Source organism: Rhagoletis pomonella, unplaced genomic scaffold (genome assembly GCF_013731165.1).
Source record: "Rhagoletis pomonella isolate Grant_MI unplaced genomic scaffold, Rhpom_1.0 Rhpom_scaffold_02751, whole genome shotgun sequence".
Taxonomy (NCBI): Eukaryota; Metazoa; Arthropoda; class Insecta; order Diptera; family Tephritidae; genus Rhagoletis; species Rhagoletis pomonella.
The window spans coordinates 2,899-23,550 of NW_023461304.1; the positions used below are offsets into that span (position 1 = coordinate 2,899).

Sequence of the window (20,652 nt, forward strand, 5' to 3'; positions counted from 1 at the left end):
ACTGCGATAACGACAGAGAAACAGGTAAATAATGTAATTTTCAAGTATTTTTAAATTTTAAATGATTTTGTAAATTTTAAAGGTTCTAACTGCCTTGCGATTCTTCGCAACTGGCTGTTATCAACGTCCAGTCGGAGAGCAATGGGGGATATCCATGAGCCAGTCGTCCGTAAGTCGCTGTATACATCGCGTAACGGATGCAATAAACCGCACCATGTTTTTGGCAAAGGTTAGGTTTCCAATGACCCAAATAGAGCGGCAAGCTGCAAAATAAATTTTCGCCTCAGCATCCGCACCATTTGTAGGAGGTACTATTGGGGCTATCGATTGCACTCATGTGTCAATCATGAGCCCAAAGCATCATGAAGAAGCGTATGTCAACCACCATGGATACCATTCTATCAATGTGCAAATGGTAAGAGTAAAATTTGCTCAAGGGTTAAACTACTGAGTATTAATTTTATTTTATACAAATATAGATATGTGATCCAAATCTAAAGATTTTGGCTGTCAATGCTAAATACCCAGGAGCGCGACACGATTCATTTATTTGGAGCTCCTCTGCAGTCCGGAGAGTTATGCAGCGAAGTTTTGAAAATGGAAACCATAACGTGTTTTTGATTGGTAACTTTTTAAATCCACTGAAACTTATTTATTAAAATCAATTTAATTGAAAATGTCCAATATATATTTGCAGGTGACTCAGGATATCCTTTGGAGCCGTGGTTGATGACTCCTCTACCAAACCAACCAGAAGGGAGTCCTAAATTCCGCTACAATGAGGCATTGTGCAAAGCTCGAAACCCAGTCGAGAGACTTTTTGGCGTTCTCAAAGGAACTTGGCGATGCTTATCTCAGCAAAGGACTCTTTTGTATGATCCTGGATTTACTGGAAAAGTAGTAAATGCTTGCACAGTGTTGCATAACTTGCGATTGGGTGACCAAACATACGATCCCGAGACTGAGTTCCTAGAGCCAAGGACACATAGCAGTAATGTAAATCAAGACGCGCCGTCTTCAACAGCAAAACGCGTCCAAGACCGGCTAATTGCAAATTATTTTACATGAATAAAACGTTGATTAATAAAAATTCAGAAGGAGTACAATAAAATTATTTTGGCATTTTATTAAACATTTTTATGTACATAAATAAAAACTCAGTCTTATTTTGTCTTTAATTTGAGTAAATTTTTTTTAAGTCTAGAATTATATATATAAATATTCATTAAATATAGGGTTCATCAAAAGACAGATCTCAGTATGTAATCACAGATCAGTTTCTATAATATGATATGGTGTGGCACGTTCAAGTTACAGGCGCATCACAAAATTAAAACAAAAATTCACAAAATTAAATTTCATTACTTATTGTATATAAGAAATATATGTGGTATATCTTACATGCAGTAAGTACAGTATACCTCTCTATCAACTAAATTTGTAAACATTGAATTCATTTGAAAATCAAAAGAACTTCAAATAACTCGCTTATTTAAAACAAATAAAGATCAATTCAAATATGTAAAAATTCATCTTCGAATATCTTTAAAAGTTATTCTAAATGTAAAAAGTTACCTTCATGATATGTCGAATTAAAACTTAACTCTAACATAAATACAAAAAAAAGGAACTTCATGCTCTATCAAATGAAAACTTAACTCTAACATAAATATAAAAACAAAAAAGAACTTCAACTTATATTTAAAACGCTTAAAACTAATATAAATATTAAAACAAAAAATACTTCAAAAACTACATATTTACACAATATTTACATGCGGTAGATAGCGTTTCTTAAATTATTAAAGGCATCCGCACATGCCTTTAAACCTTCCCCCATTGTGGTCATAGCTTCGGCCAACGATTTCGCTACCTGCACACTCGCCGTACTTGTTTCAGCTAACAACTGTTGAAAGGGCATACGAATGTAATACTATTTTTTAGTATATACAAAAAATTACCTTCAAAGCATCTGCTTGTCTACTTGCTATTTGTACATTCGCTGCACTCGACTCTGCAAAACCTGTTGAAAAAGAACCGAAAAAACTATGTCATGATATTTTACTTATGTAAAGTTACAAATAAGTAAATTACTTTTAAGGCATTTGCTTGGGTCTGAGCGATTTCCAAAAACGATTTTTGGGCCTCGGTACCACCGTCCACACGCCTTCTTTTGGCTCCTCTACGTGGCGTTTTTCCTGCAGGAGTTACAGGAGTCGATGTGCACATCTCAATGCTCACTTCGTGAGAAATAGATGGCATCTCGATGATTACACTTTCATCACCCTCTTCCATACGCAGTTGGAGTTCCTAATGATGAGAAGAATTGTTAACTGCTGTGCTATTCATAACTATTTATTTGCTTTTTACCTCTTCCACTGGCACACTTTCAGCAACAGTTTCATGGCCCTGCACATAGTCGCTACCGACAAGAGCAATCACACGCCTCTCAAGCTCAGTGGGTGGCTCTTCATTAATGGGATTGTTTCCCGTCATTGCCTGCTTTCGTTTCCTATCACGCACCTTAATGCTAGTACGGCTCTTCAAATCCCTCCATACCTATTTGCAAAACAAAATTTTAAACGTGGTATTAAATTACTAAACAACTTTTACATACTGTGCGCCATTGGTCGACGTTCTTCACCGAACCACCAAGGCTATTCAGCATTGACGCTAGTTCACTCCACTTCTTGTCGCAGTCCGATTTTCCATGAAGCTTCTGGAACCTTGATCCTGCCAATCCCGGCGTTTCCGTCAAAAAGTCCACCATGCGACTTAGTTGTTCTGCTGTGGTCCGGCTTCTCTTTTGAATATTGGGTACTGACGAAGCCATTCTATAATATGCGAAAATGGTTATGTCTAATAATACAAAATAAATAAACGTTTTGTTTTACTTACTTTTTGTAAAAGTATATTAAAATATTCAGAAATCTATGTGTATACCACTTTGCAAGCAAAGAATTTATTTGTTTTTCGTCATTCTTCTTTGTGCTTTTCGCATTTTTTGACGTTTCGTTAAGCTGTGATGCCACCTTTCTTGTATTGAAATAAAAAGAAAATGTCAGCTGTTTAGTGTCGTTAAAAAAGAGTTACCGAATAACACAATCGTTACTGCAAACCACAAAAATCGTTATATTAGACCTCGACAAATCGTATCGTTAAAAGTTAGTGAATTGCACTACTGGTCTTCATTAGGACATATTTGACGACAAATGTTGTCAAAATAATGAAAACGGGTTATCATCCGGTGTCGTTTGCGTTTGTTGTCATATATCGCCACGCACGCTCATATAAAATGACATCCAAATGAAAACGGCCCTCGCCGCTGATGTGGCAGCATTTGACAACGAAAATGTATTTGCCAACATGTTCGCAATTTTGATTTCGTTTGCCATACGAACAGCTGATTCTAGCTACTAGCTACAATACGGACCGTTTAGCTACAAAAAAAACCAAAAATACAGATCGATAGAACTTTTCACGCTGACCATACCCAAATTATTTGGGGCAAGTAAAAAACAAAGAAAATATAACAGGTTAAACTTCAACTTTCCTATTTCTTATATGTTAAATATCTCGGAAACGACTTGACCGATGAGAAAAGTATTGAATCCAATTCAAAGATAATTCTAATAGCTTTTTTACGACGTATTTACTATAACCATTTTTTAAAACAAATTTTTGGTAAACGATATTTAAGGAAAATATATATAGTACTAGCTTACCCGGCGAACTTCGTCCCGCCCAAAATTAATTTCTTTTATTGAAATATTTGGTCCAACGTTTTCGCCAGCAATTCACGTTCACGTTTGGTTTTGTGGTCGACAGAAGGCTATCCTCCATTACCGTCTTAAATAACCTGATGAAGAAGAAGTCCTCGCGGCTCGATAGTGAATCGTTCTTGAATCTGTATAGTCTAGTTGGTGGCAATTTCCAAACTGGTGAGTATCATTGATCCACATTCTGTTTAGTCAACGTAAAGCAAGCACCGCAGGGTCAAGGTGCAGGAATGGTATTTTCAGGGATTGAAGTCAGAAGTCCAAGCCTTAATTTAAGCCTAAGTGGAATTTTGCTTAATTGCGGTAGGTACTCAAACTTCCCAAAATCAGTTTTTTCCTGTTCAAAAAATAACTATAAGTGACCATTAAGCAAAGGTGCAGGAATTTGCACGGATAGTAGCCGAGATTTTCTTTCTTTAATCTAAACCTAAGTGGGAGGTTCTACCACCCTCTGTTTCTTTGCTAAAGCTTCTCAAATATTGCAAAATCGCGATTCTTTGACACTGACCTTGTTTTTCTTAAAATCTGGAGCTGACGGAAACTTTATGCTTACGTCAAAAACAGCGTTAACATTAGCTGCTTCAAATTTGTTTCTATTTTTGTTGGCGTGTGTAATAACTATTGTTAAATAGCCAATACCCGCATGTTTGCGGCGCCTTCAAACACCTTTCGAACTGTAAAACAATGACTGAATTCTATTCTACGCATATCTATAATACGAGTATCGAATTTCAAGCAAATCAGACCATAAATAAGAATTTTTGGAATAGATCGGTCCCTGGTCCAACTATCAGAAAAAGAGTATCCAATATTTTAACCCTGACAATAAGCTACCTACGTGCCAAGTTTCAAGCAAATAGCACCATAAATAAAATTTTTTCCAATAGATCGGTATCTGGACCACCTATCAGGAAAAGTATCCTATATTTTAACCCTGACAATACGCTACGTACGTGCCAAATTTCAAGCAAATCGGACCATAAATAAGACTTTTTCGAATAGATCGGTCCCTGGCCCACTTAACGGGAAAAATGGATCCTATATGCTAATTTAGGCAAAAGGCTACCTACGTACCAAATGCATTTTTTAGCGTAGCTCGACCCCTGCCCCACGTATCGGAAAAATTAAAACTTTGTGCACTCCTTAACACCTTTCCAAAAAAGCAGCAACCATTCGAATCGGTTATGAAACATATTTAGGAGAAAATTGTTCCCAATTGATTCATGTTCACAATGAATTTCACAATTATCCGAAATTTTCCAAGCTTCACAACGAATTTGCCACCTTAACATTGTCCAAAATCATCAAATCATGCGATAAAATACAAAATTTCGTCGAAAAAAATTCAAATATTTCGCGGTCTTCTGGATTTTTCCGATTTTTCCAGAATTTTCTATTTTACCATTCGAAAGCCAGCCCGAAGTAAATGCGCAAAAAGTTCCATACAAAAAAAAAACAATTTTCGATTTTTCCAATTTCCCGACTTTCCCGGAAAGTTTTCCAAAAATTTTCTATCGTAAAAATCGTCTGGAAATTGCGAGCAACTAAAAGAAAAATTTTGCTAAATCGGCCCAACTGTTCTCAATTGATGAATTACTATACATTTTTCACACCATTTTTATATACATAGATATACGTATTTAATACATACATACATTCTTGCCACTGCTAATCACATGAATAAAAATCCTAAAAACGAAAATGTGACTGCAATATTTCTTGTTTAAAATGTTTTATGTTGGGCTTGCTACTCTTTCCATTGCACCACAACTAATTGGTCGGAACGATTAAGTTGGTGTACATCTTCATGTACATATTTCAAGCGAGCCCTACTATTTAAATAGGCGGCCGATAAATTCTGTGGTATGTTCCATGTGTTGCAATATCCACGGAAGCAGCAGTTATGAAGAAAATGATTTAAAAATATTAGAAAAATTCTCTACTTATATGTTTGGCTTTCATTTGTTTTATTTTTCCAACGTCAAAAGCTGGACTTTTTTTGAAAAAGTTAGTACAACAAAAAATACGAAACACGTTTTCTGTCAGATAGCTAACATGGCGGATAAGAAGAAGAAGTGAAACTACCCGGAAAAAAAGAATCTTATAACCTAATCTAGGCAAAAAGCTAACTACGGACCAAATTTTAAGCAAATCGGACCATAACTACGATTTTTTTCGAATAGATCGGGCCCTGGTCCACTTCCCGGAAAAAATATCCTATATGCTAATCTGGGAAAAAACCTACCTACGCACCAAATTTTAAGCAAATCGGATGATAAATACGATTTTCTCGAATAGATCGGTCCCTGGTCCACTTCCCGGAAAAAAGCGTCCTATGTGCTAATCTAGGCAAAAAGTTACCTAGGTACCAAATTTTAAGCAAATCGGACCATATATACGATTTTTTCGAATAGATCAGTCCCTGGTCCACTTCCCGGAAATAAGGATCCTATATGCTAACATAGGCAAAAAGCTACGTACCTACCAAATTTTAAGCAAATCGGACCATAAATACGATTTTTTCGAATAGATCGGTCTCTGGTCCACCGGAGGGTTTTCGTAAAAACCTTCTCCTTGTAATTACGAACAACTGAAAAAAAATAGCCAAATCGGCCCAACCGTTCTCAATTGGTGAATTACTATACATTTTTCACACCATTTTTATATAGGTAGATTTCGATTTTTTCGACTATCGTTAAATTTTGCCCTATATCAAACCTTTCTATATAATATAAATTTCTGTAGCATTATTATGCAATTTTCTTCAAAAAAGGTAATTTAATGAAAAAACTAAATTTTTTGGTTTTTTTTTGTATTTCTGACTCAAAAATATATAAAATCAGAAAAATTATGTACATCAACTTAAAGATAAACTAATCATCTTTATTTTGACATCATTAGTTGTTTAATCGGTTATGTAGTTCATAAGCTATTGATGTTTCAAAATATCGAAAAATGTAACTTAACCTACTATATCTTCTTAATTTTTTACTTGCGCTAAATAATTTTGGTAAGGTTAAAATCAGCATGAAGAGTTCTATCCAATTACATTTTTGGTTTGTCTATAGCTAAACGGTCGGTATTCTACACTTTTTGTCAAAGTTAAGTAATGAAAACGGAATGTCAATCATCTGACACCGACAGTCTTTGACATGCACTGCGGTATCGACATTTGGTCAGTTTTTAAAATGTAATGAAAACGCATTTCACATCAAATGAACAGCTGTCAGATGAAGGCAGATTTTGATGTCAGTGATTTTGACCCAATAAAAACCAGCCTTAAGGCTCCGGCAGCTAAAAACCATGGTGGAATAATACCAGGTGAAGTCATAAGAGCGAGAAGGAAGATTTGACACTACCTTATTGGAAGTGTTCGCCCCTTAGATTTTTTTAAAGGGTAAAGGCCAGAAATATTATAAATAATTACCCTTTTTGACTACAAAAGGAGTAATAATTTGAAGTTTTTTATTTAATACATATACATACATAATATTAAAAATTACTTTTGAAATATCCCTATTTGAAAACTAAAAGAGCCATTTTATTTACTACTACTACTACTACTACTTACTAAAAATTACTTTTGAAATATCCCTATTTGAAAACTAAAAGAGCCATTTTAATTAACTGAGCATAATTTATTATTTTTTATTCAAATTAGATATGTAGAGGCTAAACAATTTTGTGGATTACGCTTGTCTTTAATATTGAAAGACAAACACTAACAATACCAAAGAGCTTTAAGGCTTTACAGCCAATGTAATAAATAATAATTGGAAACTTAAATAAAGATTTTGACGCTAATAAGAGTAAATTGATGTACTAAATCCACAAAATAGTTCACACAAAGAGAAGCAATCTAGAACGTAGATACTGAAGACCACCCAGATTGAGAAGTGTCTATATCATTCTACAGGAAAGGTCCCCCTACGGTTTCAAAACATCATGTTCATGTCGCACAAACTGCTATGTTTAGGCAGACAAATATGTTAAAATGGGGAAATTAGTAAAAAGATTTTTCATAAATAATATTTCAAGGACGCAGCGACAAATGCACACAAAAATCTTTCCCCTTATTCTAAATTCGTAGCTACGCTATGAAACACCCATATACTGCAACCCTTGCGGAAACATGTGCAGCACTGCCAGCTATCAGTTGTTTTTCGAAGTAATCTGAATGAAGGAAAACAAAGTGGGAAGGAATTAAAAAACACTCATTAAGTGCTTATTTATAGAAAAATTGTTGATTTTACATATTTTGAAGGAAACGAGGGATTCTATTGCTTTTGCAATTGTAGCAGCGGAGTAAGAGCGCGCTATGGGAATGATTTCACAAAGATATGCGGAGCTGTCGGGCATAGTGACCATGGGCGCATCTATGTCATCTTATGGTTGAATTGTTGAAACACAAGTCAGAACTCCTCCTATGCCTGAAGAACTGGTTCTCAAACCCGTTAATGCAATAACAGCTTCTTCCAAGCCATTGAAAACATGCACTTTGTTAGGTCCACCACCTGTTGCGATTGCTTGTGCCTTCGGCCGAGCTTAGGGATTATAACCCTTACTAAGTAGAATTCTCCTTTCTGTGTTGCCGGAGAAGACGGGCTTCCGCATATCAAAGGTATACAACACTTCTTGTGCATATCACTCCGGCTACGCCATCCACAGTATTTTTGCGCAGAACCCACGTCGAAATTTGCAAAAAAGTGCATAGTGCAAAACGAATTTATTAATAAACTAGTGGTCGGAAATTCGATACATTTATTTTAAATACTATTTTAATCCTTTGGTTACACGTGATTTTAAAGCTTTCGGATTCGGGTTATGCTTTTGAACAAAACAACCGAAAATTATTGTACAAATAACTAAACCGGACCCAAGTTTCTCGATAAGGGGCAACAAATATTCTTTTTTACTAGTTTATATAAAGCAGTGGATAAAAATATACGTATATGCGAAAAGCAAATTTATCTGTTTAAATGAACACCACTACTATTTCCTGCAAACACACATCGCTTTACATCTTTTATCTCGCCTCCGACACAGAATTAAAATTACGCAAAAAAGCAACCTCGTTCATTTTTAGGCATGCCATTGTTACGAATTTCGAAAGATCGAAGATACGATTCGGATTGCAGCATACTATTTCTACGATTCAAAAATCCGAATACGAAAGAGTTGCAGAATAGGAGTGTTAATAAAAGTAGCCAGTGCAATAACAATCAAAAGTGACAGTGACGTACAAATCGATGTCTTGAGGCAAAAACACTTTTCAAAATGGTGAAATTAGTAAAAAAATTTTGCACAAAGAATACTTCCAAGGACACGCCGACGGATGCATAGGCAAATCTTGATAGTTTTATGAAGAGATGAAATTATATACAAAAAATCAGCAACGTGAATACAAAAATGCAACACGTGAATGGTTATAAGGTTTAAATTATTAAATTTAAATAGGGTAAAGACTCCATCCTTTGATGGCACTATTCCTTTCCAGGTCTTCAAGCTCCAGTTTGAGCAGACAGCTACAAAACATCACTGGAGCATGGAGGATAAATCCGCTGATCTGTTCGTTGCATTAAAAGGACCTGCAGCGGAAATCTTGCAGACTATTCCTGACTGTGAAAGGAACAATTACGATGCATTGATGGGGGCCGTGGAAAGACGCTATGGTAGCGAGCACAGGCGACAGATCTACTAGATGGAGCTGGAGAATCGCTGCCAAAGATCCAGAGGTTCATCAACGGAATGTGGGACGTACGCGAATCCAAAGCCCACATTTGCTGAAACTGTCTCGTATGCTCAGACACGTGAAACGGCAGCACTCCTAAGTAGACCAGCCGACAAAGCCCATCGAGTGGAAGTGGACACACCGGACGAGACAAAGGAAATGCTGAAGAAGCTAATCCAACTGCTGGGCGAGAAAAAGCATGGATCTGGCAAATGTTTTAAATGTGGAAAGCCAGGCCACTTCGTCCGCGATTGCAGCGCAAGTTCCAGTGCGCTCAACAGTCCAGCAGTAAGTAAACGCAGGGCTTAGGAAGGCGAATCTAACTCCAGTCAGTCGTTAAACTAAAACGAGCCAGCAGGAAAGGCCGCGTGCTGGCTCCAGTTGTTGAGGGGCCCATAATCTCCGTCTCACAAATTGGCCGCAATGCGAGCAAACTCACTATTGGTGGATGTGTGAATGGGCAGGAGCGAGTGCTGACAGTGGATACTTGAGCGTCACATTCCATTATTCGACCTGATGTGGCTACTTTTTTATGTTAAGCCACTACCTGGAGCAAAGCTGCAGACTGCAACTGGTGAGCGAACCCAAGTGTTAGGAGAAGGTAATGATCGACGGGTTGGCCTCGTACACGAAGTTTATTGTGGCAGACATTGTGGATGAAGTCATCATCGGCGTGGATTTCCTACTTGGGCAAGGCATGAATATTGACCTCCAGGGAATGATCCTAACCTATGGCGAGAGGAAAGTGCCACTTAGGGTTGGTTACGAGAACCAGTGCTGCAGCAGACGGTTGGTCTTATACGAAGTGCCGAAGATTCCACCAGAAACGGAAGTGGTTAATTGGGCAGAGGTTGACAGTGATGGAGACGAAATGGTTTCGTCAGGAGAAGGAAGTGGTTCGCAGGAAAAGCGTGACGGCAGTGACAGCAGTGAAGAAGAGGTCGCAACAAGGAAGTGGTCATGGCGAGCCAGGCAGTGTTTCCGGCAGCAGGAAAGCCACTGAACCACGTTGCAATGGTGATACGCCGGTGGCTGGAAACGGAAGCGGCTGTGGAAGCAGTAGCCGCGCTTTGAAGTGTCCTGAAAAAGGTGGTCGGCAAAGGCGAGCAGTTAAGCAGGAAGCCAAGGTTGAGATTATACACGTCCGGTCAATGAAGTTAGCATCGGCGGAAGAGCGAGATACGAAACGAAGGCGGAAGTTTCAGCGTAAGGATCCGGATGTAGCAAGATGTGCTAAAGGCAGTGCAGCACGAAGGCGGGAGTCTGGGTGTCATGGGCAGATGATGCGGCATAGATCTGGCGAAAAGGGTGCCCACGAGAAGAGACATGGTCTGGTCACCACCAGTGGCCGGCAGAAGCACGACCATGTGAGATGGTGCACTCCCGGAGAGAAGCCGGAAGCAATGTCCAGTAACGCATTGTGGTTGTACATGTCGCAGCAGAAGAAAAGCTTCACCTCCAAGCAAAGACGTGTCTGGAAAGATCCGTTTAAGATTGCCAAACGGCTGAAGGACGCAGTGCATCGAATCCAGACAATGGGGAGACCGAGGACCAAGATGAAAGTGGTCCACTTGGAAAGACTTGCAGCGTTTGGAACCGCAAGTGTGTCTGATCGGGACGATCAGACTTAGGCGGAGGGCAGTGTGGCGAATACTGCGGCAACGCGAAGCGAACAACGAGAAATAGACAGAATGTTCGAGGAATGACGTAGAATGTTCCACAAAGAGAAACGTCAAGTTGGATGAACACTGCGAACAGCGAGAGAAAGAGAATGAGCGATGAACTTCAGAATATTCTAGAGTTGCCATGAGTGCGAGCGCAGGTAAATAAGAGCCACGACACAGCGGAGTGAGAGAGTTACAAGTCAGGTACAAGTAAAGTGAGTTGCGAATAAGCAAGCTATAAGTTTAATTGTGTTCACAAGTTTTGTAAAGCGTTGTAATTTCTTTAACGAGTATTGTAAAGTGTTTTTACGGTATTAGCGAGTATTGTAAATTGTTTGTTGTACAATAAAGTTAATTGTACTACAATTTGGTCATCGTGAGCATTTATTTAACAGACCAGCGATACGAGCTGAACGATATTTGGGAAATCCCTGAAGGTTTCAAGGAAAATCGTAACAATACTTACTCATATCGAACTCATTGTAAATACTTATGTCATGTGAAGAAAAACAGAATCGGTCCGACCAAAACTTACCGAAAAAGAAGCCACAAGTTTGTTCGAGTACTTTCGGCCAAAACCTACTTAAAGAGAAGCCGTAAATCTTGCAAAATTTTAATAATTGACTAGTACGGGAAAGCAGGAATTAACACTTTCTTTATTAGCCAACTTAACGTGGTGCCAAAACCACAACAGCATGATTCATATATTGTCAGAACCGAAATTCAGAATTTTTGGAAAAGCAAGTAATACTTTAATCGCGTACTCGATACACACCTAAGTACTTGCGGGAAGGATTAGAGTACAAAAAGTACTCAGTACTTGAAGAAAGTATCGAGTAATTAGTTGTAGTTACTCGTATCGGAACAACAGTAACCAGGAGAACTCTGAACTGAATTTAGCTATACAAGTATTTGGGCTCGGGTTAAATTTGGAAAATTTTAGTATGAGTGGGGTGAGGGGGGGGTAGAATAGAACCCCCTGTTTTCAAAAATACCCCCCTTTTTTTCTAGCAACCCTATAGTTTTTATATAGTTTGTTGGTAAAGTTTTCGTATAAACGATGAATAAGATAGCAAAATAACATCAAACTTGTGCTGCCAGACAGGAATTTTGAATAATAAAAGCGGATTTTTAATTCGGAATTTTCACTTAGTAGAATCCTCCTTTCCGTGTTGCCGAAGAAGAGGGGCTGAACACATTTTGCAGGGAACACCTTTCTGCGTAGGGGGCCTTCGGCCGCACTTAGGGTTTATAATCCTTATGTGTCAGTTTGCAACCATGTGTTATTGTAAATATGGGTGCAACTTAATGTAGTCTACAAGTTAATAAAAGTGATTTATATACAAGATAAAAAGATAAAATAAAATAAAAGTGTGTAAACGTTTGGAATAAACTTTTTTGTTTACTTATTCTTTAGAACGTTCCTGATGATATGTTAACGTATTGTTACGATTATCCTAGAAACCTTGTAGAATTTCCCAAATATCTTACGGCTCGTATCGCTGGATTGTTAAATAAATGCTCACGATGATCAAATTGGAGTACAATTAACTTTATTGTACAATAAACAATTTACAATACTCGCTAATACAGTAAAAACAGTTTACAATACTCGTTAAAGCCATTACAACGCTTTACAAAACTTTTTAACACAATTAAACTTGCTTATTCGCAACTCACTTTACTTGTAGCTTGCTGACTTGTAACTCTCTCACTCCGCTGTGTCGTGGCTCTTATATACCTGCGCTCGCACTCATGGCAACTGTAGAATGTTCTGAAGTTTATCGCTCATTCTCTTTCTCTCGCTGTTCGCAGTGTTCATCCAACTTGACCTTTCTCTTTGTGGAACATTCTACTTCATTCCTCGTACATTCTGCCTGTTTCTCGTTGCTTCCCGTTGCCGCAGTATTTGCCACACTGCCCTCCACCTAAGTCTGATCGTCCCGGTCAGACACACTCGCTGTTCCAAACGCTGCAAGCCTTTCCAAGTGGACCACCTTCATCTTGTTTCTTGGTCTCCCAACGGTCTGGATTCGATACGCTACGTCATTCAGCCGTTTGGCGAGCTTATACGGACCTTCCCAGTTGCACTGTAGGTTTGGGGACAAACCTTTCTTCCGTTGTGGATTGTACAGCAACACTAAATCTCTCTCTGGGTACCCTCGGAGTTCATTGCCTTATCATACCTGGCCTTCATCTTGTCACTCATAATTTGAGTTCGCTGTCTCACAAAAGCCTGTATCTCTTTCAGCTCCTCTTCCAGGATGTTGGACGTCTCTCCCATAATTCTCCTTGCAGCGCCCGTTACTCCAAACTTCAGGTCACTAGGCAAACGGAGCTGCCGAAGATTACCCTTGCAGGAGTTTTACCCGTTGTTTCATGCACTGCTGACCGGTATCCTATCAGGAACATGGGTATGCGGACATCCCAATCTTTCTGATTCTTGTCCACGACCTTCCGCAAATGCTCTTCCAGGGTTCGGTTGAACCGTTCCACCATGCCATCTGATTGGGGATGAAGAGCCGTTGTTTCGAGTTTTCCGGATACCCAGCATCTGGCACATCTCTTGAAACACCGCCGATTCAAAATTTCTTCCCTGGTCAGAGTGCAGCTCTATAGGTACACCGTATCTCGCAACCCAATTGTAGGTGAATACCTCTGCTACTGTTTTAGCTTCCGGCCATTTGCTAAAGTAGTCCATAACCACAAGGACGTATTTGTTTCCCTGAGCACTCATAGGAAATGGACCAGCTACATCCATGGAAATCAGCTCGAGTGCACCTGAGTTATACTGCTTCATCTGGCCATGACTTCTGGATTTCGGCCCTTTAGCTGCAATACACTCTGCGCAGTTAGCAATCCACTCTGCGACCGATTGCCGACAACCAACCCATTAGAACCTCTGCTTGATCTTCTCCAGGGTTTTCGTGATTCCCAAGTGCCCTCCACTAGGACCATTGTGGAATTCCTTGAGTACATCTGGAATTCTTACCATTGGAACTACTATTAGGTTGCGGGAGCACTGACCATCTTCGCTTTCCCATACCCTATGCAAACAGCCAGATATTAATTTTAAGCTATTCCATTGTGCCCAGTACGCCTTTGCGATGGGGCTTTCTGCTGCCATTTGCTCCTTAGTTGGCCTTATGTCTACCTCCAGTCCATGCATCAAAAGCTCCTGATCTGGATCTTCCTGCTGACACTTTCGAAGCTGTTCTTTCTTCCACTCTTCCGCTGGTGTTATTGTCGTTAGCTGGACGTCTATAATGTCCTCTTTGCCCTCAGCTTTTGAGCAGTGTTTACATTCCAGGCTAATGGTCGACGGGACATGGCATCAGCATTTCCGTGGACACTGCCCTTGCGGTGCTCAATAGCGAAGTCATAACCTTGCAGTCTCTCAATCCACCGAGCTAGCTGTCCTTCCGGATTCTTAAACTGTAGTAGCCACTTCAGCGCTGTATGGTCCGTTCGAACTCGGAAACGTTGCCCATAGAGGTACTTGTGCAAATGTTTGACGCACTCCACCAACGCTAGTAGTTCTCTCCGAGTTACGCAGTAGTTCCTCTCTGGTTTTCCAATCGACCGGCTATAGTAGGCAACTACCTTCTCCTGCCCATCAATTACCTGCGACAGTACGCCTCCTATGGCATAACCACTAGCATCCGTATCCAAAATAAACGTTGCACCTGGAACGGGATACGCTAGCATCCGTGCAGTACATAGCCGTTCCTTCAGAGCTTGGAAAGCCTCCTCCTGTTCGTTGTTCCACTCAAAGGCTCTATTCTTCCTAGTGAGCTCATGAAGGCTATTAGCAACGCTGTCGAAATTCGGAACAAATCGGCGGTAGTAGGTGCATAGCCCAAGAAAACTTCGTAGTTCATGCAGGTCCCTGGGTCTTGGCCAATCCTTTACTGCTTCTACCTTTTCCTTCGCAGTAAAGACGCCCTCCGTTGTCACCTTGTGCCCTAAGTAGTTCACCTCCTTCTTGAACAGTTAGCACTTTTTAGGACTTAGCTTCAGACCAGCGCCAGCTATCCTCTGGAAAACTTCCTCCGAATTCTTCAGGTGGTCCTCGAAGCTTTTACCCAACACAATAATGTCGTCTAGATACACCAAACATGTTCTCCAATGCAGTCCCTTAAGCACATGGTCCTTACGTCTTTCAAAAGTGGCAGGAGCGTTGCATAATCCAAAGGGCATCACCGTGAATTGCCAAAGACCATCTCCAACGCTGAAAGCTGTCTTCTCCTTGTACTCGTCACTTACCTCCACTTGCCACCTTGCTCCAGGTAATGGCCTTACCTCTTTAGTGACCAAATCAGATCGATTGATGGAATGTGATGCGCCCGTATCCACAGTTAGTACTCGCTCATGTCCGTCCACATATCCACCAACCGTAACGTTGCTCGCTTTTCTGCCAATTGACCAAAATGACGGGGATTATGAGGCATTCAATTGCGTGAGCCAGCGCGCGCCCCTTGCTGCTGGCTCGTTTTAGTTTAACGACTGATTGGGGTTGGATTCGTCTCCTTCAGCCCTGCGTTTGCGTCCTGCTGAATTGTTGAGCGCACTGGAACTTTCCCTGAAATCGCGGGCGAAGTGGCCTGGCTTTCCACATTTAAAACGTTTGCCAGAGCCATGCTTTTTCCCGCCCAGCAGTTGGATTAGCTTCTTCAGCATTTCCTTTGCATACTGTGCTTCCAGTTGGGATGACATCTGCGCTGATACCGCTGAGGATATACGTGTCACCAGCGCTTGTATCTGCGATGAAATATCTGACGACAACTGCGACCTTTGTGGTTCAAGCTGTGCTTCCAGCTGGGACGACAGCTGTGATGACATCTGAGATATGGCGGCTAATAATGTGTTCATGTCCATACCTGTTGATGACGATGCCTTCTGCTCCCATAGCCTCTCGCAGCCGTGATAGTAACTCCATTTTTCTTCCGGAGGTTGCTAAATTTCGTTTCTCCAACTCCTGCTTGAGTTCCTCAATCTTTAGATCCTGAATTTTTGCCATTTTCGGAAGTTTCTCTTCTGGGATTTATTTAACAATCCCACTATCTTACGGCTCGTATCGCCGGATTGTTAAATAAATGCTCACGATGCCCATATTGTAGTACAATTAACTTTATTATACAACAAACAATTTACAATACTCGCTAATACAGTAAAAACACTTTACAATACTCGTTAAAGCAATTACAACGCTTTAAAAAACTTTTTAACACAATTAAACTTGCTTATTCGCAATTCACTTTACTTGTAGCTTGCTGACTTGTAACTCCCTCACTCCTCTGTATGGTGGCTCTTATATACCTGCGCTCGCACTCATGAAAACTCTAGAATGTTCTGAAGTTTATCGCTCATTCTCTTTCTTTCGCTGTTCGCAGTGTTTATCCAACTTGACGTTTCTCTTTGTGGAACATTCTACTTCATTCCTCGTACATTCTGCCTGTTTCTCGTTGTACGCTTCGCGTTGCCGCAGTATTCACCACAGTATATTTCATACGCATGCTGTTTATTCCGGCTGTGAAATGGGATTATCCGGAATGCTACGTTTCTTTAGCCAGAGTGTTATGTGCATTTATATATATGAAATTATGTGGCAAAAGCACTCTTTGATAAGGAATTCAAGTGGAATGACTTAAGAAATTTTAACAACAAATAACTTATAAGCAATTATATTCAGAAAAAAATTCAGCTTTTTTGTATGCCGTAGGGGAAACCCGAGTTTCCGTTGCGGCTTCGACGTGGTTCGAGCTATCACGAATCAGTGTCCCCCATGTGTATTACCTTATGTACTGCTTCGTGGAAAATTTTAACCGTGAAACAGTCTGACGGCAGGACTTCTGCAACTCCCTAATCTACCACTATTACTGACTGGTATAGCTACTGCCGCGGGCGGTGGTGATATACCATTTGGACCACCAAGATTTCACCGGGATAGATGAGAGCAAATTTGGTAAACGAAAGTTTAACAAATGTATGCTTTATCTGATTTCCTCCGAAAGTTTTAGTTTTAACATTTTATTTTATTTTACTTTTAGGCAGGCGGACGGAGGGTCATTGGGAACAAGTGTAAAATAAGGCCCGTTTTTCGAAAATTCCCCCTTTGCCACTCCATAGCACCTGCAATATAAGTTTGCACCAAAAAATTTTAATACCATTAAAATCAGAAATAAAAATATAGTTTTAAAAACTAAAACCTCCCTATTATAATTGCCATTCGTACTGTCATCAGGTATGTAACTTGTGAATAGAAATCGCTGCATCTTTGAGGCGCATCAATATTACATAGTTACATCCCGAGTTAATAAAAGGAAGGTAAAAAGGGCGGACCACGCACACTTTTTATTTTTTTTCTAGCTTAACGGGCCGTATTCTGAACTTATGCACATAATCGCACAAGTGCAGAATAGGGCCCGTTTTTTCGAAAATTCCCACTTTGCTCCTCCATAGCCCCGTAAATATACATAAGCTTGCACCAAAAAATGTTTATACCATTAAAATCAGAAGAAAAGGGCGGACCACGTCCCACTTGATTTAGCGTTGTTTCGCCATATAAAAGAAGGTTTTTTGCATGGGTGTGAAAGGTCGTGTTATAGTTAGCTTAACGCGATTTCAAATGCAAATACCGATTCATATATATACTCGGAAAGTGAATTTTGCTAAATAGCAAAGTGATAGTGACACTAGTTCAAGCACATTAAATAAAATGAAAATATACTTTGACTAAGGAGAAAACGGTGAAAGTGAAGAGAATAGTGCTAGGCGAAAAGGCGCGCAGTAGCGGCTTCGTGTTTTACATCTAATAAACATAATAGCCCAGTTATGCATAATTTGCATTGCATGAGAGTTGTCACACAAGAATCTGTTAAATGGGATTTGCGTGTAAGTGGTTACCCAACGCATAGCACTTAACATGTAGAATACTGTTGGGTTTTGATTTTTACGTAAAATGGTATATGGGTTACTCCTTGCTGTCAAAAGCAGCTTTAAAGTCGACAAATAGGTGGTGAGTGTCGATCCTTTCTCGAGAGTCGTTTCCAAGATTTGGCGTATTGTATACCTGGTCTATGGTGGATTTGCCAGGTCTAAAGCCACACTTAAAGGGTCCAATCAGTTCATTGACGGTGGGCTTCAGTCTTTCACACAATACGCTCGATAAGACCTTGTAACCTATGCTCAGAAGGCTGATCCCGCGGTAGTTGGCGCGAATGGCGGGGTCACCTTTCTTGTGGATTGGGCAGAGCACACTTAAATTCCACTCGTCGGTCATGCGTTCATCTGACCATATTCTGACCAAGAGTTCAGTACCTTATCAACTCCTCGCCGCCGTTCTTGAATAGCTCAGATGGCAGGTTGTCAGCTCCACCATCTTTGTTGTTTTTCAGCCGCGTTATTGCTATTCGTACCTCGTCATAGTCAGGCGGTGGAACGTCGAATCCGTCATCATCGTCTGCGGGCTCGGGTTCTTCTTCTCCACAACATTCCGTGCTGCTACCATCCAGTAGGGCGGAGAAGTGTTCCCTCCACAATTTAAGTACGTTCTGGACATCGGTTATTAGGTCACCATTGTTGTTCTTACAGGAGTACGCCCTGGTCTTGAAACCTTCCGTAAGTCGCATAACTCTTTGGTAAAATTTTAGGGCATTCTTCCTGTTGGCCAGCATTTCAAACTCTTCGAACTCACGTATTTCGGCCTCTCTCTTCTTAGTGCGGCAAATACGTCTCGCTTCCCTCTTCAGATCCCTATAGTGGTCCCACATAGCGCGCGTTGCGCCCGATCGCAGCGTGGCCCTGTAGGCGACATATTTTTTTCTCTGCAGCTCCCTGACACTCCTCATCGTACCAGTTGTTCTTTCGGGCTCACTGAAATCCGACTACTTATTCGGCGGCGGTTCTTAATGAGCGGGAAATGTGGTTCCAATGCTCGCATATGCCGGTTTGTTGAAGAGTGCTCTCTGAGAGCAGGTGTGAGAGTCGAGTAGCGCAAGCACTGGCTGTTTGTCGTGATTGCAGCTTTTCGACGTTAAGCTTTCCCTACATATTTGGGCGCACATTTTTTGCTGCACAGAGGCGTGTGCGTATCTTGTCTGCAACAAGATAGTGGTCCGAGTCGATGTTTGGGCTTTGGAGTGTGCGTAAGTCTAAAACACTGGAAGCGTGCCTTCCGTCTATCACAATATGATCGATTTGATTTCTCGTTTTTCGATCCGGAGACAGCCACGTAGCTTGATGGATCTTTTTATGATTGAACCTAGTACTGCATACTACCATGTTTCGGGCCCCGGCGAAGTCGATCAGCCTCAATCCGTTGTCGGACGTTTCGTCGTGGAGGCTGAATTTTCCGACGGTGGTTCCAAAGATCCCTTCTTTGCCCACCCTGGCATTGAAGTCGCCAAGCACGATTTTGATATCATGACGGGGGCAGCGCTCGTACGTGCGCTCCAAGCGCTCATAGAAGAGATCCTTGGATGCCTCATCCTTCTCTTCCGTCGGGGCATGGGCGCAGATGAGCGAGATGTTGAAGAATCTCGCTTTGATGCGGATTGTGGCTAGACGCTCGTCCACCGGGGTGAACGACAGTACTCGGCGACGGAGTCTCTCTCCCACCACAAATCCAACTCCGAATTTGCGCTCCTTTACATGACAGCTGTAGTAGACGTCGCAAGACCCCAGACATTGCTTTCCTTGCCCCGTCCAACGCATTTCTTGGATGGCGGTGATGTCAGCTTTTGTCCTTACGAGGACATCAACCAGCCGGGCAGAGGCACCTGCCCCATTAAGAGTAGGGATGCAAATTTTGAGCAGTAACATCGATACATCGATGCTTCGATGCATCGGAGAAAAGAACATCGAGGCTAAAATACATCGCCAGAGAAACATCGATATATCGATCGTTTCCGATGTTTTGCAATTTGTTAATTTCTAGTTAAATTTAAAGCAATACTGAATACTTTAATAATTATGAATGTATTTTCCTGTATTTTATTATCCGTTCTATACCCTTTCTATTATTAGAATCAAAATGCATACCATCGTAAGTTCGTTCGGGCTTAAAGATCCTAGGCCTTATCTTGTTGAAATTCTAAGGCGTGTTTGGTTATGTTTTAACGGCTAGGTAATTAGCATTCAGAATGAATCCAACCATTTTATTGAGCTTGGGGCCTCTTTTTATGAAAAATTTTGTGGAAAAGCAACAATAATTTACAAATGTAAGAAGTTATAGCTGCTATTTGGGAGATCACCACATCTACTAATCACAACCGCGGTCACTGAGGTGAAGTGGTGATCTCCGAAATAACAGATATAACTTCTACCTTTTGTAAATTTTGTTGATTTTCAATAACATTTTTATAAAAAACGGCTGAATATAATTGTTATAAGGCCATAACAAAAAAATTCTGAATGAATAATAAATTTAAGGTCAGTCAAACACACCGAAAGAAAGTCGGAGAGTCTCCTTAAAGTC

The 20,652-nt window shown here is 40.5% G+C and overlaps 2 protein-coding genes across 2 annotated transcripts; one reads left to right on the forward strand and one right to left on the reverse strand.

The window, feature by feature from the left end:
- Positions 1–278: 278 nt before the first annotated feature.
- LOC118753682 (putative nuclease HARBI1) lies at positions 279–1,127 on the forward strand. Its single transcript, XM_036488553.1, has 3 exons — positions 279–415; positions 480–624; positions 698–1,127. The coding sequence occupies exons 1-3, from the start codon at positions 347–349 to the stop codon at positions 1,066–1,068; spliced, it is 585 nt and encodes a 194-aa protein (XP_036344446.1). The 5' UTR covers positions 279–346; the 3' UTR covers positions 1,069–1,127.
- Positions 1,128–1,643: 516 nt separating this feature from the next.
- Positions 1,644–3,192, reverse strand: LOC118753683. Its single transcript, XM_036488554.1, has 6 exons — positions 2,899–3,192; positions 2,618–2,834; positions 2,371–2,559; positions 2,095–2,310; positions 1,962–2,023; positions 1,644–1,906 (listed from the first exon to the last, which is right to left on the reverse strand). Exons 2-5 carry the CDS (start codon positions 2,831–2,833, stop codon positions 1,988–1,990), a joined length of 657 nt encoding a protein of 218 aa, XP_036344447.1. The 5' UTR covers position 2,834; positions 2,899–3,192; the 3' UTR covers positions 1,644–1,906; positions 1,962–1,987.
- Between the last annotated feature and the right edge of the window lie 17,460 nt (positions 3,193–20,652).